The 23414-nt window shown below is 41.5% G+C and overlaps 1 protein-coding gene across 1 annotated transcript; it reads right to left on the bottom strand.

Moving 5' to 3' along the window:
• Positions 1-11029: 11029 nt before the first annotated feature.
• Positions 11030-11980, bottom strand: LOC111143935 (olfactory receptor 2Z1-like). Its single transcript, XM_022497964.1, is given in 1 exon segment — positions 11030-11980. A coding segment is annotated over 1 exon segment (951 nt).
• Between the last annotated feature and the right edge of the window lie 11434 nt (positions 11981-23414).

Raw genomic sequence — 23414 nt, 5'->3', positions numbered from 1 at the left:
GAAACTTGAGGACATTATGTTAAATGCAAGAAGCCAGACACAAAAGGACAAATACTGTATGGTTTCGCTTATGTGGGGTCTTTAGAGGAGTCAGATGCGTAGAGATAGGAAGTAGATGGTGGGAGTAAGAGGCTGGGGGAAGGGATGGGGAGTCAGTGTTTAATGATCACAAGATGAAAAGAGTTCTGGAGATGGTTGGTGCTGAGTGTTGCACAACAATGTGAATGTATTTAATGCCACTGAACTGGACACTTGGACATGGTTGAGATGGTAAATTTTATGTCATGTGTATTTGACCACCATAAAAAATTTGGAAAACAAATCATGAACAACACTCCTCATAATAGTGGAAAATTGGAAAATACTTAGATTTCCATCACCAGCAAAGTGGACAAATGCATGAGGGTATTATTTCCACAATAGAATATTCTACCACTCTGGAAGCAAATGAACTGGAGACTTGTGTATTAATATGAATCTTAAAATATGACTACTTTTATGAATCTTAAAAATATAATTCTAAGCAAAATCCAGGAAGTTGCAGAGGCATGTGTAGAGTGACCCTATTTACATAAAAAATTGTAAAACCCATAGGGTCATGACAAAGGCTGTATTTAGAAATAGTGGTCACCTTGGAGGAGGAAAATAATGGGACAGGGGAAGGTATACATGGGATTTTCAATTGTATCTTTGATGCTTTATTTCTTAAGGTGGGTGATATTTGTTATATTATAAAGAATACTTTTGCATTTTTTCTTTTGACCTGTATGACTATGTTTTTGAGGTATACCTTATGTAATAAATGGCATATCTGTGAACACAGAAATTGTTGAGTCCTGATTATGTATGGCCTGTGAAATTATTACCATAAGCAAGATACTGAACATTTCGGAAGGCCTGAAATCCAAACGCTTCTCTTCCTGTTTCTGACTCACTCTCTCTCTCTCTCTCTCTGTATCTTTGTCTTGGTCTCTCTATGTCTCTGTGTCTGTGTCTTTCTGTCTCTGTTTCTCTCCCTGTCTCTGTCTCTCTCTATGCTTCTGTCTCTGTGTCTGTACTGCTCTTTGTCTCTGTTCGTCTCTCATACATTCTTGATGAAGTTGCTGGTTCTTGTCCTCTGTTCTCAAAGAAGAATGTAGGAACAAGTAGAAGGATCCACTGGCCTGTATCTGGGTTCTGTCTGCAATTCTCAGGCTGATGTCACCCCCTGGGCATCCCCTGGTTGATGCCCTCCAGGACTTCCAGCCTCCCTGATATCCTCCCACCCCCGAAGCAGAGCCTGGTTGTTGTCCAGCCCTCCCACCCACCCCCTCACTTCTATGGCTAATAGATCACCACTTCCTGCTGTTCTTTCCTCCTAAAGTGTCCCTCCTTCCTGTCCCCTCCTATCCTCTCCAGCCCCCTGCCTCTCCTCTGTCTCCTGGACACCCAGTCTGTGCCCTCACTGGTCACTCTCATGTCTCCTCTTTCTCCCCTCTTCCCTAGGACAATCCCCAAAGTAACCTTGTAACCAAGTCCAAGCTCCCTACAGGACAAGCTAGTAAGTGGAGAGATAAGTTGTTGGGGTAGGAAGGTGAATTTATTCATCAAATCAGGAAACCAAGGATGGTGGACTACTGTCTCAAAGAGCCATCTCTCTGAATATGAAATTTGAGCTGCTTTTATGTTAGCAAAGGGAGAAACAGGGGCGCCTGGGTGGCTCAGTGGGTTAAGCCTCTGCCTTCAGCTCAGGTCATGATCTCAGGGTCCGGGGATCGAGTCCCTCATCGTGCTCTCTGCTCGGCAGGGAGCCTGCTTCCTCCTCTCTCTCTCTCTGCCTGCCTTTCTGCCTACTTGTGATCTCTGTCAAAAAAAAAAAAAAAAAAAAAAAAAAAAAAAAAAAAAAAAAAAAAAAAACCCCCCAATAAAAAAAAAAAAAGGGAGAAACAGGAGGGCGTTGCAGTCAAAAGATAACTGACATCCTAGGAAGGTCATGAAACTTCTTTGTCTTGGTCAGTTGATCCTTGGGTGTAGGAATCTGGTCATATCTTTCCTGAAAATCTCGAACCTTGTAAGTCATTTCCGTTCGTTCTTACTTATCTCCTCAAGTGAGGTAGGTTTCCGGTGAAAAAGCAGTTTTTGCAGATCTGAGCTGCAAACAAAATTCCTTCGATGGTTAACAAGCCTACAGGGCTCATCAGAAGTTTCTCAGCTGTGGTTCCCAGCAGCAAGGGAAATAGAAGCAATATGGAGTCAGACCTTCTAAGTTTCTCCCAGTTACAACCTCACTTGCCTCCCTGTGGGCAATCCTGCAATAGCTCTTCCTGCTGATAGCTCACCTGTGCTGAGGGCTCACTGTGTGTGACTCTATGCATATGACTGTGTCTGATTCTCCAAGGTAGCTACTGTTAATCCTATTCTCTAGAGGAAGACTTTCAGGTGCAAGGAGGTCAAATGCCTCGGGTCTATTTGCTTCCAAAACCCATTCCTATAATACAGCACAACATAGGATTTAGCATGGCTTACACACATAAAGACTTTCTGGTCCCATTCATACACTGTGGGGACTAAATAGTCAAGACTCAGAAAGGCAAAGTTACTAGTCCAAGGTCACACAGGGGGTCTAGCTACCTTCAGAACTCCTGCTCTTTCTTTTTGCACTCACCTGGCAGATGAGCTATGACGTCAGGCTCTAAGCTCAGGGTGGTCCATGCACCTCTGACTTCTGGATCTGGAGTTGAGTGGTGAGCTGGGTTGCATGGGGAATGGGGCCCGATGTTTTGAGTGATGGGGAGGTGGGTCTTTGGTCCCTCGGGAAGAAACCTTAGAGTTCATGCCCTGATCCCATTGCTCTGGGCTGAGCCCCTGAGTGCTTTGTTAGAGATCCAGATGCCAAATAATTGTCTGCCCTAAAAGGAACCCGTGCTAGATGTGGTCTCTTGGGGAAAGTGAGCAACACTCATCATTTCTGTCTTTTTCTTTTCCTTCCACTTCTGTGGAGGCCTTGATCTCTGAAGCATTTTTCTTGGGGAGAACTTTCTTCAATGGCCCTAGAAGTGGCAGAATTCCCTTGGAAGCTTTGCACCCTTGTGACAAATCCACGGTGATATTCTGCTCAAAATCTTACCATGGCTCCCACCACCAGGCAGCACCTCCACAAGTTTTTTCCTACATAACATTTTATTTAAAAAAAGCATTTAAGCCATATATTTATTTATAAATTAGGCACACCTACTATAGAGAGAAGATATAATAATTCATAAACCACATCCTGTAAATAAATATTAATTTACAGAAAGCAAGAATAAAATAAATCCTATTTAAATGGATTTATAATTATGAGAACTCCATGGTATTCTTAGCTTGCACTTCAAGGCACATATCATGGTTAACATTAGTGTATCTGTATGTATGATAGTCTTCTTGATGTTTTCAAATTTTTTTGTGGGGAGGCTGACTTCTATCCTGGCTGTTACAGTTATCAATCCCTTTGTAACTAATAACCCCAAAGTAAGAGGATTAAAACAGCAACAACAACAGCATTTATTTTGCTTATGAATATCTTCTTTCTAGATTAAATCCCCCTCCCAGCTTTACTGAATTATACTTGAGTATATATTTAGGGCATGCAATGGGATGATTTGTTATGTATATTTGTTATAAAATGGTTACACCAATCAAGTTAATACATCCATTACCTCTCAAGGTTACCAAAGTTCTGTGTGTGATGAGAGCACTTAAGACTTGCTGTCTCGGAGTGCCTGGGTGGCTCAGTTGGTTCAGCAACTAGCTCTTGATCTCAGCTCAGGTCTTAGTCTCCAGGTTGTGAGTTCAACTCCCAGGTTGGATTTCACATCGAGTATGGAGTCTACTTAAGAAACAAAAAAAAGACCTACTATCTTAGCAAATTTCAAGTGTATGATCAGAAGTATTAACTATAGTCTCCTCATTGTACATTAGGTCCTCAGAACTTACTCACCTTATAAATGGAAGTTTGTACCTTTTTTTAAAAATAGGCACCACACCAAGTGCAGAGCCCAATGTGAGGCTTAAACTCACGACCCTGAGATCAAAACCTGAGCTGAGATCAAGGGTCAGTTGCTTAACTGAGTCACCCAGAGGCCCCGAGAAAGTTTGTACATTTTGACCACATCTCCCCATTCTTCTTTCTTCCAATCTTGGCATCCACCATTCTCTCAGTTTCTGTAAATTTAACTTTCCCTCCCTCCGTCCCCAGATCCTGCGTATAAGCGAGATTATACAGTACTTTTCTTTCTCTGCCTGGCTTATTCCACTTAATATAATGCCCTCAAGTTTCAACCATATTGTCACAAATAGTATTATTTCCCTCTTATCTGTATCTATAGATCTATATCTGTATATCCACATTTCTTTATCCATTCTTCTGTTGATGGACACTTACTTTGTTTCCATATCTTAGCTATTGTGAATAATGCTGCAATGCAGGCACCTGGGTGGCTCAGTGGGTTAAAGCCTCTGCCTTCGGCTGAGGTCATGATCCCAGGGTTCTGGGATCGAGTCCCGCATTGGACTCGCTTCTTAGCAGGCAGCCTGCTTCCCCCTCTCTCTCTGCCTGCCTCTCTGCCTACTTGTGATCTCTCTCTGTAAAATAAATAAAATCTTAAAAAAAATAATGCTGCAATGAATATGGAAATGGAGCTATCTCTTTGAAACACAATGCAAGATCCCTGATGAACATGGATGCAAAAATCCTCAACAAAATATTAGCAAACTAAATTCACTAGCACATTAAGATCATGCACCATGATCAAGTGGCATTGACCTCTGGGATGCAAGGAAAGTTTAATGTTTGTCAATAAATAAATATGAGAGAATGCTAACAGAACGAAGGGTAAAAATCATATGATCATATTATTAGATATAGATGAAGCATCTGAAAAAACTCATCTTTTCATGATAAAAACTTCCAACAAGTTGGGTATGGAAGGAATGTAGCTCAACATAATAAAGGCCATATATGACAAGCCTACAGCTAACATCATGGCCAATAGTGAAAGGTGGAAAGCTTTTCCTCTAAGATCAAGAACAGGACAGAGATGTCCACTCTTACCTCTCCTATTCAGTATGGTCCTGGAAGTCCTACCCAGAGCAATTAGGCAAGAAAAAGAAATAAAGGGCATCCAAAGTAGAAAGGAAGTAGCAATTGTCTTTGTTTGCTTATGAATTTTAACTTAAGCGGTGCTTGGCAAGGCCAGCTCATCTCTTCCATTTGAAGGCTGAGGGTTGGAATCATTGGAGACAGTGTATTCTGGTTGTTGGCCGCACTTCAGCTGGGACTGGGCTGTAGCACCTATAGATGGCGTCTCCATGTGGCAGCTTGGCTTCCTTACAACATGTGGCTGGGTTCCGAGAGTGAGCATCTCAACAGAACCAGGTGGAAACTATATGACCTTTAATGATACAGCTTTGGCAGTCACATGGGGCCAGTCTGCCATTGTCACAGTGCCCCGCCCAGATTTAAGGGGAGGGGATTTATGCCTCACTTTTTGATGGAAAAGTATCAACATCACATTGCAAGGACAATATGTGGGATGACAGACATCGGTATGGTCATCCTTGGAAAATGCAATCTGCCAACGTCTCTGATTACGGTCTTTTCCTCTCACACTTTACCCAGTGAAGGATCCTAGCCTTAGTCATTTTCTTAGGCATGGTATTTGCATTGTTAAAATTAATTTTGTCCTGTGGATTCTTTTCAAGAAATTTTCTTTAAGCCACTTGTCCATTACATGAATGTTGGTTTAGTGAAATCTGGATAACTCAAGCCATTCATACACTTTACCAAGCATGTGGACTCCTATAACACAAATTAAGACTAATGTATATACTATATATATATTATGTATAAAGTATACATATATAATATATATATATTTACTATATATTTTTTTAAAATATATTTTTATATGTAAATATATCTGTATTTTCCTCTATATAAAAAAGGAAGTGATCTCTTGAGGAAAAAGTGGACGTTTCTCTCTTGAAATAATTTTGTAACCATGAGTATATTGCTTGTTTAACCTTTAGCTGGATACTTTGAACATTAATAGACTTTCCCATTAAGTAAAAAAACAAAAACACAAATGACTTCCACTGGAAATTTTTTTAACCCAAGAATGAGTCTTTAATACCAAAGTGAATTGTTTGTTTTTTCAACTTATTTTGAAATAGTTACAGATGCACAAGAAGTTTGAAAAATAGTACATGAATTCTGCATACCTTCCACTGAGTTTCATCCAGTAGTTACATCGTATATAAATATAGTACAATATCAAAATCAGGAAATTCATGTTAGTACAATGTATCTATATAGTTGCATGCAATTTTATCACAGGTGTGGACAAAATTGTTATTTTGAGGGTATCATAGACATGGAATCGCACAGTACATAACCTCTTGTGATTGATTTTTTTTTTTTTTTTTTTAGCATAATGCCCTGAAGATCTGCTTAAGTTGTTCTATGTATCATGGCATTTTGTTCCTTTTTTATTACTGGGTATGTCATGGACTGAATTGTGCCCCTCACTCCAAATTCATATGTTGGTGTTCTAACCTCTAGTAACCCAGACTATGACCTTATTTGAAGATAGGGTCTTTACAGAGATAAGCAAGTTTAAAATGAGTTCATTAGGCTGAGCCTTAATCCCATATGACTGGTGTTCTTATAAGAAGAGGACACTTTCCCATGGAGATAAACACAGAGAAATGATGATATGAAGACACAAGGAGAAGACATCTACGAACCAAGGAGGGACCTGGCCAGGGACAGACCTTCCTCTCATGGCCATTGGAGGGAGCCAACCCTGCCAACACTTTGATCTCAGGCTTCTGGCATCCAGAGCTGCAAGAAAATAAATTTCTGTTGTTTAAATGACCCAGTTTATGGTACTTTATTCAGTTAGCCTTAGCAAACTAATACAGGATAGAATATCATTGTATGGGTTTACTGACACTTGTTCAACCATTCATGTATTGAACAACATTTGGGTCAATTCCAGTTTTTGGCTATTCCAAATAAAGCTGCTCTGAATATTTGTGTGCATGTTCTTTTGTGGGCTGTATTGTCATTTTTATAAACATTAAAGCCAACAATTAGTGTAATTGATGAAACATTTCATTTGGTAGTTATTTCTTTAAATATTTAATGATTTCAATTTTGTGGTTTTACTTTTGTGCTTTGGAGCAAAACTCTGCTTTGCTCTTTTTTTTAATCTTGTTTTCATTCCTAGATCTCAATTATTTCCAGAAGCTTTTGGGATGCTGCAGAGTGTTAGTGGGAAGTGTCTACCTTTGAAGCTGGGGAAAAGAAATAAGGGGCTGGTTAGACCCTCTGGTGAAACATGCCTCTAGAGAATCTTGGGAATGATTCCCTTGATTTTGAAACACTAACATCCCCTAGAGCTTGGTTTGGATTACACGTAATGAAAGAGGGTGTCCTTGTGAATGGGGTTGAGGAATGAATTCCTCTACATTTATATTTATTATCTTCTTGATAAATTGATCTTTTTATCATTATGAAATGTCCTTCTTTATCTCTGATAATTCCCCTTGATTTCAAGTCTGTTTCTCCTGATATTGATGTAGACAGGCCAACTTTCTTATGATTCTATTTTCATCATTTGGTTTCCATACCTTTGTAAGAAATCCATAGCCAAGGAAACTTGAATCATCAATAAACTTATAAAAAGATGCTCACCCTCACTAGAAATCAGGGATATTGAGAGTAAAATAATCAAGAAATATAATTTCCCACCAGGAAATTGATTAACTTTGAAGTTTTACCTTTCAAAATGGTGGTGACATAGTTGGGAAAATGACCACTTTCCTCCGTAGGTGACAATCTTTTCAGGGTACTTTGGCAAAAATCTATTCAAGCAAAAATGTGTGTACTTTATGGTGGAGCAATTTATCTTTTATTTTATTTTATCTTATTTTTTTGAGAGAAAGAGAGCTTGCATGTGAGTGGCACAGAGGAAGAGGGAAAGAGACAATCCTTTTTTTTTTTTTTAAAGATTTTAATTGTTTATTTGTTGGAGAGAGAGAGCACAAGCAGAGGGAGTGATAGGTAGAGGGAGAAGCAGACTCTCTGCTGAGCAAGGAGCCCAACATGGAACTCAAACTCAGGACCCTGGGATCATGACCTGAACTGAAGGCAGATGCTTAATTGGCTGAGCCACCCAGACATCCCAAAGAGAGAGAATCTTAATTAAGCAGGCCCCACACTCAGTGTGGAGACCGACGTGGGGCTGGATCTCATGACCTTGATATCACAACCTGAGCCAAAATCAAGAGTCAGAGGCTTAACCGAGTGAGCCACCCAGGTGCCCCACAACTCATTTTTTGGAGATTACAGATGGGTGTGAGACAGAGGAAGAGAGGGGGAGGAAGTGAGAGACTCAGCCCTTCTGATAGGGTCAGAAGGGTCAGTGGCATAGGTGAAGACGTAGGAAGAGCTGGAAACAGGTCTAGTATCATTTTCCCCACTGAACTTGCTTAAAGCCTCTCATGCCTATATTCATGAAATGTCTAAGAAATAAAACTAATCAGCCCCTTGCAATTGATAAATTTTTAAAAAATATTATTTATTTATTTCAGAGAGAGAGTGAGCAATAGAGAGTATGGGAGGGCAGAGGGAGTGGGAGAAGCAGCTCCCCACTGAGCAGAGTCCCTGATGCAGAAATCATTCCCAGGATGCTAAGGTCATGACCTGAGCTGAAGGCAGATGCTTAACTGACTGAGCCACCCAAGCACAAGCAACTGATGAGTTACTGAACACTACATCTGAAACTAGTGATGTACTATATGTTGGCTAATTGAATTTAAATAAAAAATTTTTAAAAAACGTAACCAGGGGTGCCTGGGTGGCTCAGTGGGTTAAAGCCTCTTCCTTCAGCTCAGGTCGTGATCCCAGGGTCCTGGGATTGAGCCCCGCGTCAGGCTCTCTGCTTAGCAGGACTTCTTCCTTTGCTTCTTCCTCTCCCTCTCTCTGCCTGCCTCTCTGCCTACTTGTGATCTCTGTCTGTCAAATAAATAAAATCTTTAAAATAAAATAAAATAAAATAAAAAACGTAATCAGCCCCACAGACCCTTACTCTTTTCTATGTTCCTGTCACTCTACCCACCACAGTGGAATAGTTCTTTAAAAGTATCTCAAGTTTGGGAAGAAATATGCACACATCCAGTCCATTTTTTTTGTAAGTTCAGGGAAGCCTTATTGGATCTGGGAGGAGCAAGGGTAGAAATGAGAAGAGAAGCGCAACAGAGAAGATTCGGGTCCTTCTGGTTTGTTCTTACTAGTTTGTAAAACTGCATTAAAACATGCCCTCCCCACCCCACTCACCTGCCTAGCTCTGAGAGCAGCAAGACCATGATAACAGTCTGACCATCATCTCACCTATGACCTCAGAGTGATGTACCCAATGATGACAGTGGCCAAGAGGAGACAAGAGAAGTCTCGCCACCATGCTATAGTTCCTCAACTCGATTTTTACAATTTCCTTTCTAGTCTTCAGGAGCATTTGCCAGTTGGAAGCATTGTGATATATTGAACATGGACTCAGATAGCTTGGGTTAGAATCCCAGCTTCCCTACTTCCTAGCTGGGGGACCTTGGATATGTTGCCTAAACTCCCTGTGCTTCAGTTTCTCCATCTATAAATAAGACAATAATAGTATGTATTCACAGGGTTGTTGAGGGCATATGCTGTGATAATAGAAACACTGCTGGTTTTATAGATAAAAGTTTATTTATTGCCCATATCAATTCCAGTGTAGGTCATCTCTGATCCATACTATACTACCCTGGTACTCTTCTGTAGTCAAGTTATGACACGTTTATTGTAGTGTTGTGTAGTACAAGTAGTACAGTGCATCCCTGATACCTATATTGATGGGTCCAGACAGCTCTGAAAAGGGAGCTTAGACTGAGATGTGGGCTTGGTGACATAGTTTAAATACTTAAAAGCCCCCATTCAATTAATCCCTTTTTTTGACACACACATAGATTGGCACCAGTTGTTCAAAATGCTTAGGATGACTTGTCAACTCAGCCTTCATATGCACAGGAACAGCTCTGATCCCTCTACATTTGGTAAATATCTCTGTAAAGATAAATTTCAAGGATGTATCTTTCCTCTGGAAATCTTTAATTGAGTAAATTTAACTCTTGTACCTAATGGTGATGACAACAAAAGTTTAAAAATGGCAGCATCCAATATTAGATGGCCTTGATATTCAGATAAGAGTGGGCCTCACCATCTTACATCTCTGCTTCATAGTAATTGAGACAGTAAAAGTAACACATGCTTGGCCTGCCCAACCAGGGTCATCTTGAATGACAGTCTTCCACTTCTGTGAAACCTAAAAATGGGACTCAAACAAAGATACTGCTGAGAACCAACATGGGCAGGGACTTATAGAACATCACTGCCAAAGCACTAGCCCTGTATCTCCTTTCTTACTTGGATTCCAGAGGTTGGATCCTAGACCCACCACTCACTGTGCATAAATCTATAAGAATGGGGTGTAAGCCAGGACACTAATGCATGGCTGAAATATCCACAAGCTGTTGGGTTACTATTATTTTGGTAAAATTTTCCTTCTGTTTAAGAATGAAAAAAAAAAAAAAAGGGCGCCTGGGTGGCTCAGGGGTTAAGCCTCTGCCTTCGGCTCAGTTCACGATCTCGGGGTCCTGGGATCGAGCCCCACATTGGGCTCTCTGCTCAGCAGGGAGCCTGCTTCCTCCTCTCTCTCTGTCTGCCTCTCTGCCTTCTTGTGGTCTCTGTCAAATAAATAAATAAAATCTTTAAAAAAAAAGAATGAAAAAAAAAAAAACAACCAACCCAAGCAAATAGACCCTCCTCTTGTTTAAGTGATTGGGTTCACTATTTTTGTTTTCTATAAACCTTCAAGAAAAAAAGCAGGTCTGGGAGGAGAAAAGGAGTTGGTTATAGTACACCTTGCACCACATGAACTGCAAATGAGACAGGCCTCAACTGTAAGGGAGGGTCCTAGGAACATCTCTTTGACCTAAAGCCAGTTCTGCCAAGGACCTTGACCAAAGCCATTTGAACCTCTTGGTTTCTCAGGCTATAGATAAGGGGGTTGAGTGTAGGGGTGACAAGGCTGTAGAAGAGGGAGACCACATTGTCTTGCTGTGGGCTGTGGTAGGTACCTGGAACCATGTACATGAACATGGCTGCCCCATAAAAGAGCCCCACCACAGTGATGTGCGAGGAGCAGGTGGAAAAGGCCTTGTGTCAGGCCTCGGCAGAGTGCATGCGGAGAACAGCCCTCAACACATGGCTATAGGAGGTGGTGATGAGTGACAGGGGCAGCAGCAAGATCAGCACCCCCGAGATGGACAGCGACAGCTCATAAGCAGAGGTGTCTGCACAAGACAGCTTCAGCAGGGCAGGCAGCCCACAGAAAAAGTGATCCACGGTGTGTGAGGCACAGTAGGGGAAGTGCAGGGTGATGGAGGTCTGGATAGAGGCCACAAGCATACCTGACAACCAGGAGGTGCCCACCATGAGTAGGCAGACCTGACGTCTCATGAGCACAGGGTAATGCAGGGGGTGGCACACGGCAACATAGTGGTCGTAAGACATGAGGGCTAGCAGAACACCCTCAGAGACACCCATCAGCATCAGGAAGAACATCTGGGCTGCACAACCCCCAAAGGAGATGGAGTCCTCTCCCTGCAGGAAGTCAGCTGCCATCTTGGGGATGGTGACCAGTGGAAAGCCAACGTCCAATAGGGAGAGATGACTGAGCAGGAAATACATGGGTGTGTGGAGCCTGGAGTCTGTGTGGATCAAGAAGAGCAGGATGGCATAGCCCAGAAGGCCCAGAGTGAATATGAGAGCCACAAGGGAGAACAGGACCAGATGTGGCCCTGAGTGGCTGAAGAGCCCCATGAGAGTGAAGTCTGAGATCACTGACTGATTTGATTCTCTCATCCTCCAGGAAGCATCACACATCTGTGTGAAGAACAGGATATTTGGAAGGAGTCTCTGTGGGTCTTGTCTTACATGCCAAATAAAATTGTTTGGTAGTAGTTGCTTAAAATCTCAAGAAGGATGAGGAGCATTTTCAGTCTCAGTAGGAAAAAAAATCACTGATTTATTGTGTCTGCTTTAGTCAGGAGATGGGAATAGCAAAGTCTTGTCTTTGCCTTCCAAGCAAGCACTATCCACCAATATTTTCAGTTGAACTCTGTCCCTGAGTTAAGGAGTGCAAGTTAGTCCCAGTGGAGTATTGGAATATACCCCATCCAAGACACCCTTCAGCCAAAGCAGGGGAGGTATTCCAAAGAGATTATATATCAAGTAGGGAGAATTTGCCAAAGATAATAAGGGATGATGAGCCTGGAGAAGGAATATGGAGTGTGTGGATTGTTTGGTGTATGGTTAAGGGAACTTGGATAGAGCAAGATTTAAATACCAACTCAGCTGTGTCCTAGCTTTGTGGCTTTGGACATGTTATTTAACCTTTGTGGGAGTCAGTTTCCCCATCTGTCTATAGGGATAAATAACACCTTCCTTGTAGGAGTAGCTGGGAGTATTAAATGAGATAATGAATTAAACAATTTAACTCAATGACAACCATATGGAGATTTCTTGTTTTAAGTTCACAGCTATTAGTCATATTGTAGAGGAAATGTATACATTAAAAAAGTCAGCTGGGTAGGATGATCCACCTATGATAGGATAATGTATGTCTGGTACTTAGCTCAGTGTCTGGCATATAGTAAGACTGTTCAACATGTATTAGCCCTTTTTGTTGATGTTATTCAACATTATAACTCTTGTTCACTTGCATGACAAAAATTTATCAAGCTTATTCTCAGTCATGCTCTCCTGAAATGACAATTTCCCTGTTCTTATCCTAAATTGGTGGTTCTCAACCAGAGGTGATTTTGCCCTCTTTCCTAGGACATTAGCAATATCTGGAGATATTTTCAGTTGTCATGGCTGGGGTTGCTAATGGATGCTATAAATATCATATAATGCACAGGACGGTCTCCACCACAAAGAACTGTCTGGTCCCAAATTTCAATAGTGCCAAGGTTGAGAAACCCTTCAACTGACATCTATTAACTCTTCTCTGACCTGGAGCAGAGCCTCTGGGAGATCTCCTGGGTCCATTATCTTGGTCTTCTAGCAGAGATAAGCTTCATGCCTGATGCATGCCTGGAGATTAATCTGTGAAGTTGAATTTCCAGGTACATTTTAAAGAAATTATTAATAAAGACTAGTCCCAACTTAAATCTCTGGAGAATTGCATTGTTTCCATGACTCTGTATACAGAAGGGTTTGTTCTTTAATCATTATCCTTTGGGGTAAACTCATAACCAGTCAGTCTCTCTGGAGCCAGTCAAAGGATTTTCAAGTGGACAGTGTACTTATTTCTTCTCTTTTCACCCACATCTCCACCTCAAGCACCCCACCAAAGGGGGAAAAGGGAAATGATTCCTATTAAGCATTTGCTATGTACTGGACACCATGTTAAGATCAGAGAAAGGCTGATGGGTTTCATTTGAGTGTTTCTCAATATTGACACTATTGACATTTAGGGCTGGATAATTTTAAGTACTATAGGCATTTAAGATATACCATTTAAGTGTTACAGGCATTTTTTTTTCACTTGATCTTACTGGTACATGTTATCATCTGCTGTGTATAGGTGAAGGAGCATAGATTCAAAGAAGTGCAGTAGCCAACTATACTGGGTTGAATAGCATTGCCCCCAAATTCACGTCCACCTGGAATCTCAGAATGTGCCCCTATATGGAAAGAGGGTCTTTGCAGCTATATTAAGGATCTTGAGATGAAATCATCCTGGATTTGGGTGTTCTCTAAATCAAGTGACTAGTGTTATTGTAAGACAAGGAGAGGACACACAGAGACAGAAAGAAGGTGACCATGTGAAGATAGGGGCAGAGATGGACTGACCCAGTTATAAGCCAAGGAACACCAAGGATTGCCAGAGCTGCCACAATCTAGGAGAGAGGCGTGGGACAGATTCTCCCTCAGACCCTCCAAAAGGATTCAATTCTGGCAACACCTTGACTTTGAAAATCTGGCCTCCAGAACTGTGAGAGAACAGATGTCTGTTGTTTTAGACCACACAGTGGCCCCAGGACACTCATACAGGAGTCCAAGATCACCCAGCAAAGAAGTGGTAGAATTAGTTTTTAAACAACAGCTGGTATGATTCTAGGGTTCCTGTGTTTTTTCTTCACACCTTACTTTCCAACAAAAAATAATAGATTGTTCAGATTCTGCTTTCCTAAGTAAACCTTTGGCTTTCCTGCTCCAGTCATGTTAAGTTTTTCTCTTCTGTTTGACAGTTATCCTACTGCCCGTCCTGGGACAGGAGCCACTTCACTAGCTGTGGGTTCATGGTCTTGAATTCTCTTGCTGTGATGCTCTCCCGCTCACTCACCTGACTTTGGCACGGTGGTCCTTACAGTGGATTGGTCAACAGCTCTCCAGTCTCCACCTTAAGAAACCACGAAGATCAACCATGGTTTACATCCAAGAAGTGTCATTTGGTCTAGATCATGATGTGAACTCAGTACTACTTGTCCTGGTACCTTGGATCCTCTACCTCTGAAGACTATATAATGTCTCCTCAATGTCTTACCTATAAAAGGCCTCCTTCCTTCCCTCATACTCAACCCTGTTTCCCTAACCTCACTTTCCTTCCAGAATTGCCAGGTGGTTCCTTTGCTAATGACAGCCACAGAACAGCACCTCCCCCCATTGCTGGCTTTTGGAATCTCCTCTAAGCAGCTTCTCCAACAGAACTGTCATCCTCTCTGTCATGGTTTGTCTGGGGCTTTGCACACTTTCTTCCTTCAGGACAGGATGCTTCCCTCCACTAAACCCACCTTCCCAAGGGAGGCAGCAGGAAGCCCTAGACAGAAACCGTTCTTGGCTTTGGGTGTGTTGTCTCCTTGTTCTAAGTCAGCTACCTCACACCTTAGGATGAAAAGCCCCTCCAACTCCAACCATTTTATTAAAGTAAGCTCTACACTCAACATGGGGCTTGCACTCATGACCCTGAGATCAAGAGTTGTATGTTCTACCAACTGGGCCAGCCAGGTGCCCCTCCAACTGTTTTTGGAGTTGACTTTTAAACCGCTTCTATTTTTCCCTCTTTACTGTCTGCTTTTTAAGATCTGATATCCTTTGCTGAAATGAAAGATGAGAGAAGACGCACTGGAGTTAGCAGACTCTCTGTTGCCAACAAAACCTTCACAGCATTTCTTGCTTATGAGGAAGCATGGCTGAGCTCTTCCTCCATCAGATGACACAGGTGGTCCAGGGTATATTAAAATGTATTTATTTACTTTAAAACCAGAAGAGAAAAGATGACTGCATCCAACCAGAACTATAAATGTCTTTATACCAATAACAGGCTATAAATTATAATTGTTTAATATTGTTATTTTTGGAGGAAGGGGTCCACAGAAGCAAAAGTGCCTCTGGCCCATTCAAGTTACACTGCATTCCTGCCTTTCCCTCCCTTTGCTAATTTAGTAATCAAATAATGAATACTTGAGAGCTCAGCTCACAAATTGTTTTCTGTTTGACCCTCATTCCTGACCACACAGCACAAGGAACATAGAAGTGCTCCTTGTGCATTTGCTGGATGACAAAATCTTCAAGGGAAATACTTAGTGTAATGACGTGTCTAAGGTGGCACAGGGATTGACCGGCAGTCCTGGCACCTGAACCCATTCTGAGGAGTCCCAATCATGTGTTCTTTCTACTCTGCCAGCTGAACAGAGGTTTGCCTCTTTCTGTCCTGGCTCTCCAAGCTGATCTGATCTGATCTCTGAAAACTGCTTTGGGATGTCAGTGTTTTAGACTTTCTGGAAGGGGAGCTGAAGGATGTCTCTGGGCTGTGGCAGTGAGCATGTCTTAAGTCCAATATTCGGGCAATGATCAAGGACACCAGGTCCTCCCAGCTCACCAGCTTCTATGGAATTTCATGTGTGGACATTAAAATAAACAACCCCCTGCTCCCGCCTGCTGCACAAAGCATGAGGCTCGAGGCTTGAGGCAGTGCTGATGGGCTGAGGTAAAACAAATGGTAAGATGCTCACTGGTGAGCTGGGGGAAGATTAAGAGGTGTATACAGTCTTCTTTGTCCCTCCAGATGCCTGCATATACTCAAAGTCTGCATGATTATAAAAATGTATATAAAATTATCAACTTCAGGGGCTTTTTCTTGCCATCAATATCTCCTCTCTAAACATGCTTACTCTCCAGAAAGCATCACAAACAGTGGGGTTCCAGACTCTCACCTCCACTTGCCAAGGTCTAAGAGACACCCTCTTGGCTCCCACACATACTTCAATTCTCCTTATCCTGGGTATCCTTCTTGACAAAACCTCCCTGGGACAGAGCACCTTTGGTTAATGAATCTTGCCTTGGTCTATGGAGTGAATGACAAAATTGTCTGAGGATAGAGGCTCCAAGGGACTGTGTTGCATCAGAAAGCTTCTTTTTATCTTCCCTTTTTATCAGAGAGAGAAAATTAATCACCATGGGAGCTAAAGCCCTTGAGACTGAAATTATGCCAGGAGATACATTCTCCAACTTTCAGTTCCAGGAAGGTGGGAATCCCTGGGTGGATAATTGAACTTTTCAAAGAATCCAAAGCCAAACAATAATGTCAGATAATTCAGAAGTCTTTATTTGTCCTCTTGTGGGAGAAGGGATTGTGAGAATCTTTATTTATTTATTTATTTAAAATGTATTTTTAACATGGATGTAAAAGAACATGAACACACAAAAATAACATTTCTAATTTTAGAGAATCTTTTCTGAGTGAAATAATGAAGCTGTAATCTGGAAGAATAACCAGGAAATAGCCCCACTTATTCTACATATTTTAGAGTAATTCCCTTCTCCAATTCATAGTCTCTGAGGGTGCTCACGAACTCACAGACACAAGAGAACTCAGTGAAGATGGCAAGATAACTGAAGAAATTAGAAAGATCTTATTGTGGGTGTAATAATACCCTGATTAAAATCAGGTGATGAGTCAGGGAGTGCACAAGAATAATGAACTGAGGTGCAACCGGCTGGACCCAGAGCTGTAAGCTTATAGGTTATAAAAGCAGGCAAGATACAAAGTAGGCAATGGCTACAAACAAATCATGGTCAAGGAGACAATCATTCATCCCAGCTAAAACCATCCAGGTGAGGCAGTCTGCCAAAGTGATTACTTTGTACCCTTCTGGATGTCTTCTGATATGTCAGGGACCGCGTGATGGAGGTGAAAAGATGTCAAGTAAAGGAGCAGCTGGAGAAGATAAATCCCAAGGGGTAGTGGAGGTGGGACTCACAGGTGACAGTAAGCAAGGACTCAGTTGTGAAGATCAAATTCAGCCCAAAGAGAAGTTACTGATCCTCTGGCTTCTCCGAAAATCCCATGAGTAATTCCTTAGTAATGATTTGGGGTTTTGTTTCCATGAACCTGCTTTGTACCTCATGGGCAAAAAGCACCAGGTCAAGGAAAGATACAGAGGATCATATATCCACCAAAGCCATATTTCAAAAATGAAAGTGAAAGGCATTCCAAGATTAAAAACTACAAGAAGACTGGGGAAAGTGTGTTTAGCGGAGAGAAGCATCCTGTCCTGAAGGAAGAGTGAGTGCAAAGCCCCGAGCAAACCATGACAGAGTGGGGAGGGGGATCAAGTCCTATTGGAGAAGCTGCTTAGAGGAGATACCAAAAGCCAGCAATGGGGGAATATGCTGCTCTGTGGTTGTGTCATTAGCAAAGGGACCACCTGGCAATTCTGGAATAAACAAATGTTTCTTCATTTGCAGTATGCTCCCAGGGCCATTTCCAAAGATTTTAAATGGATGTCCATGAATGATTTCATGAGGTTCACCAGCAAACAGATACATGAGAGGTCTATTATGTGTGTAGGGTCTCCCTCTGTGTGGTATTTTTCAATAGCAGGTTTCTTTGTTGCTAATTAAAATAAATATGAAATCCAAAAAGATGGAAAATTGAAAGGAAGTTAATTAAAATATAAGTTGTAAAAAAACCCACAAATAACCAGAAAGTAAGTAGATCTAAGTTATTTCCTAATGAAACAAAATTTAAGACCCGCGGTGTGTAGCAATAGGATTCCTGACATCTCCACGCATCTGGAGGACTGGGGAGAGAAGTGGCTCCAGATTATAAAAGCTTCTGGAAACATCTCCAAAAGGCAGACTCTTAGGGATCTTGGGCTCAATAGGTCCAAACTAAACTCTTAACTCTCACCACCCCAGACCTGCCTTTCGGCTGGTTTCAAAAATGGTTTCATCAATCCAATTTCTAGTTGTGTGCATTTTGAAGTTCTCTGTTATTTTTATTTTTTTACCTTTTAATTTTATTTGATTTCAACTTAATTAGCATTTACTATATTATTAGTTTTAGAGATAGAAGTTGGTGAGCCATCCGTTGCATATAACACCCAGTGCTCATTCCATCATGTGCTTTCCTTAATGCCCATCCCCCCCACCCCCAGCATTCCTCAGTTTGTTTCCTAGAGTTAAGAGTCTCCTACGGTTTGCCTCCCTCTCTGTTTTTAACTTATTTTAGTTTGCTGTTACTTTTAAAGACTATTTATTTATTTATTTATTTGACAGACAGAGATCACAATTAGGCAGAGAAGCAGGCAGAGAGAGAGAGAGAGAGAGAGAGAGAGAGAGAGAGAGGAAGGGAAGCAGGCTCCCCGCTGAGCAGAGAGCCCAATGCGGGGCTCGATCCTGAGACCCCGGGATCATGACCTGAGCCGAACGCAGAGGCTTTAACCCACGGAGGCACACAGGCGCCCCACTTTGCTGTTACTTTTAAAGATTGGGGCTCCGCCCGCCTAAGAGTACACGTGCTCTTACCAGATGATGGATCATAGCCTGTAACTCAGAAAAGGAACCCGCGGCCCTGGCGCTGCCCGAGCCAATGGCAACCCCGCTTTCCCGGAATCCCCAGGGGGCTGGACAAATTGAGAGCGCAGCCCCTGGCTGGGCTCGCCAACACTGTTGCGTGAATAAACTCGGATAAACTCTTCGCAAGAGAAGCCAGTAACTCAAGAGAGGAGGGTTGGGAAGAAAAAGAGAGAGATTTGTTTCGTGTATGGGCAGCCCGGGCAGGTGCAGGCTCAAACTTTAGCTACCGACCTCTCGTGCCCACAAGAGGGACACCTAGAGTTTTATAAGGAGAGTTTGTAGGGGAAGGGGTGTTGTGCAAGAGCGCAGGCAGAAAGCACGCGGTCAGGGGCGGTCACCTGGGCCGCGAATGGGGCGTGTGGAGTGTGGTCTTCTGGGCGGTCCATTGTTAGTGGGATTTTTCTGGTCTGACCGTTGAAACGTTGGGATCATTGCAAAACACCTTTATCAGTGCCTCCTAAAATGCGTAAGAAATAAGCACAATGGGATTTAGTGTAAGAGTTAAGCGATCTTGGGGCGCCTAGGTGGCTCAGTTGGTTAAGGGGCTGCCTTCCGCTCAGGTGGTGATCCCAGGGTACTCCGAGTTACCGGAGCCCCCCAATCCGGCTCCCTGGAGCCTGCTTTTCCTTCAGGTCATTCTCCACTCGCGCTCGCTCTCTTTCTCTTGCTCACTTTCTCTCTCAAATAAATAATTTTATAAAGAAAAAAAAATGAGTTAAGTGGTCTTGTCTGTTTTGGGTTTTAACTCTTGGGGTCTGTGGCTAAGCCAGAGGCTTCACTAGCAGTAGGAAGGTATGGGTGGTTTGGAATCTCTTGAGTGTTTCTTGGGACATATATACAATGACTTTTTATAAATATTTGATGAATATTAGATATAATTAAATGCATATAAATTTAAAAATATGCTTATAAATACTTTGTAAATATAAAATAGGTATATGAATATTTATAAATGATTACATAAAATTTATATGAATTATACGATTTGTATCTAGACGAAGTAGTTGGGGGTATGGGCTTTGGGTGCGTTGACATGCATATGAATGAGGTACTCTTAAGTGAGTTGTTTGCTCCCTCTAGAAATTGTCTAGTCTCTCCAGAGTCAGCAAGGCCCTAGGTGTCAACACATCAGGAAATTAAAAGGCATGGCTAATACAAAAAAACCCATGTGAATTCAGTAAGTGCCAACTGTTTACCATAAGGTGATGTGTATCAACTGCAGTTTTAATTCCATAAAATAGAGTTGAAAATTTACATCTTGGTAGTCAATTACAGCCTACATGCAGGCATTCTGGACATTTTCTCTATTCAATGATAAACCTAGCTCATTCTGTATGCATGAATTGGCATGTTCTTTGGGTTTAAATTTTTATCTCTCCAACACTTCTGAGTTGTCTGATGGTGAGTCCAGGTCTACGAAGTTTCTGTCCTTATCTTTCACCTCCCTTAAATAATTTCTCTCTAGGATTGTGGAAACAAAATTTATGGGAATCATCTAGAGGGCAATATCACCCAATATCAGACATAAAAATATTCTGAATTGGTGGTTAAAGTAAGATGATGGGGTGCCTGGGTGGTTCAGTGGATTAAAGCCTCTGCTTTCACTTTCAGCTCCAGTCATGGTCCCGGGGTCCTGGGATCGAGCCTTGCATCAGGTTCTCTGCTCAGCGGGGAGCCTGCTTCCCTTCCTCTCTCTCTGCCTGCCTCTCTGCCTACTTGTGATCTCTGTCAAATAAATAAATAAAATCTTTTTTAAAAAAAGTAAGATGACATTATCATTACGTTGTCTTCTAAAATAGGTCTGCAGAAAATGCTAATTGATAGATGGGTGTCAAGTAGGTCATGCAAATTGGAAAATCCATCTTTTTTTTTTTACATTTGATCCCCAAAAGCAAGGGAACTATAAAGTCCCCTATTCCGTTAACAGTTATTTGGCAGTTTAACTGTGCAAAGTATTTTCATATCTCTTTTCACAACATTTTTATCTTTATTGTGAAATATAATGTATATACACAAAATGTATAAACAAACATATACAATCAATGAATAGTTATGTAATCAGTGTTCACACATTTACAACCCAACTGCAGTAAAAGATGCTTGCCAGATCCAGAAATGTCACATTCGCGTTTCTCATCACACAGGTTAATTCTCCAGACTTATCCAGTATCCCGAATTTCTGACAATCATTTACCAATTTTCTTGACAATTTTTTTAAACCCATGTATATCTATCTATATACCCCTAAACAATATAGTTTAGTTTTGCTATTAGACAAAATTAACTCTATTGATATATATAATTCACATAAAATGACCTCATTTGAAGTTATATATATTTGATGAATTTGGCATGGAAGCGCAACCACAATCAAGATGTAGAACATTTCCATGACTCCCTCAAAGTTCCCAGTCAACCCCCCATCCCCAATTCCAGACAAGTATATTCTGCTTTCTGTCACTATAATTAGCTCTGTGTAGAGAAGATCCTATAGTTAGCTAGTCCTTTTGGTCTGGCTTCACTCCCTGAACATGCCTTTGGGAACCACCCATGCTGCTGCACGAATCAACACATTTCTTTTTCATCTCTCAGTTGTAGTTCGTTGCATAGATGTTACTATTTGTTTATCCATTCACAAATTGATGGACATTTTAGTTATTTGAGATTTGAGGCTATTACATACAAAACCTCTATGAACATTAGCATTTCACATTTTTGAACTTTTTCTCCACAACTTTTAAATTGAAAAAATTTAGATCTACAGAAAGGTTGCAGGAATAGTCCAATGGACTTGTGTGCCCTTCATCTAGATTCACCATTTATTAACTCTGTGCTAGATTTGCTTTTTTTTTTTTTAAAAGATTTTATTTATTTATTTGACAGAGAGAGATCACAAGTAGACGGAGAGGCAGGCAGAGAGAGAGAGGGAAGCAGGCACCCTGCTGAGCAGAGAGCCCGATGTGGGACTCGATCCCAGGACCCTGAGATCATGACCTGAGCCGAAGGCAGCGGCTTAATCCACTGAGCCACCCAGGTGCCCCCTAGATTTGCTTTAATGAACTATTATCTATCATCTATCTATCATCTATATGCCTATCTGCTTATCTCTCACACACTCTTCATTGTTCATCCATTTGAGAGTAGGTAGGACAAATTTTTTTTTAACATTTTATTTATTTATTTGATAGAAAGAGACAGCAAGAGAGGGAACACAAGCAGGGGGAGCAGGAGAGGGAGAAGTAGGCTCCCTGCTGAGCAGGGAGTCCCATTCGAGGCTCCCCAGGACCTGGGGATCAAGACCTGAACCGAAGGCAGATGCTTAACGACTGAACCACCCAGGCGCCCCCACAAATTGTTTTGGATACTTGATTTTGCTTATGGAGAGATAGTTTTGTAGTCTTGTGTGTATGTGTGTGTGTGTGTGTGTGTGTGTGTGTATGCGTGCATGTGCGTATGTTTTCTCACAAGAATAAAATATGAAAGACTCATCCAAGCTGTTGTACACAGCTCTTGTTGGCTCATCTTCATGGATGTATGTTTTCTGTTTTTCTGTCATACCGATATATCGCAGTTGTATTCTTCTAACCTACTCAGGTGGGCATTTGATTATTTTCAGTTTGGGCAATTACAAAAAACTGTGAAGGCATAAACATGCAAACAAGCATGCGACTGGGTTGGATATACACTTACTAGTGCAACCCCAAGGGTGTTTGTGTTCTCAGCTTTGTTATTTGTGCTGAACTGTTTTCCAGAATTTTTGCAACAATGTACACTCACACCAGCAGTGTATGAATGTTCCAGTTTCTCCATATTTTCACCAACACTTAGTGACGGATTTAAAAATATGCCCCAATCGGATATGCACATAGTAATATCTCCTTATTCATTTAGATTGCATCTTCCTGATCCCTAATAAGCATGAGGACTTTTTCCTGTTTAAAAAATTATCAGGATTTTCAATAGGAGAAAAACTATCATATGATCTCCCTGATATGAGGAAGTGGAGATGCAATGTGGGGGGTTTGGGAGATAGGAGAAGAATAAATGAAACAAGATATGATCGGGAGGGAGACAAACCATAAGAGACTCTTAATCTCACAAAACAAACTGAGGGCTGCTGGGGAGACAGGGGTAGGGGGAGGGTGGTGGGATTATGGACATTGGGGAATGGTATGTGCTATGGTGAATGCTGTGAAGTGTGTAAACCTGGCGATTCACAGACCTGTACCCCTGGGGCTAATAATACATTACATGTTTATAAAAAATAAAAAAAATTTAATGAATAAGAAAAGGAATTAAAAAAATTATCAGGATTTTAAGATGCATGTGGAAACACTGTGATATAGACCGCTGTGGTCATAACTGCATAAAATGCGTTTGCGTGTGGCTAAGGATTGCAACGCAATACGCAAAATAGGTGATATATTAA

Source organism: Enhydra lutris, unplaced genomic scaffold, assembly GCF_002288905.1.
Source record: "Enhydra lutris kenyoni isolate GAN:26980312 unplaced genomic scaffold, ASM228890v2 scaffoldscaffold10, whole genome shotgun sequence".
In the NCBI taxonomy this organism is placed as follows: domain Eukaryota; kingdom Metazoa; phylum Chordata; class Mammalia; order Carnivora; family Mustelidae; genus Enhydra; species Enhydra lutris.
This window is presented reverse-complemented; position numbering and strand designations above follow the sequence as displayed.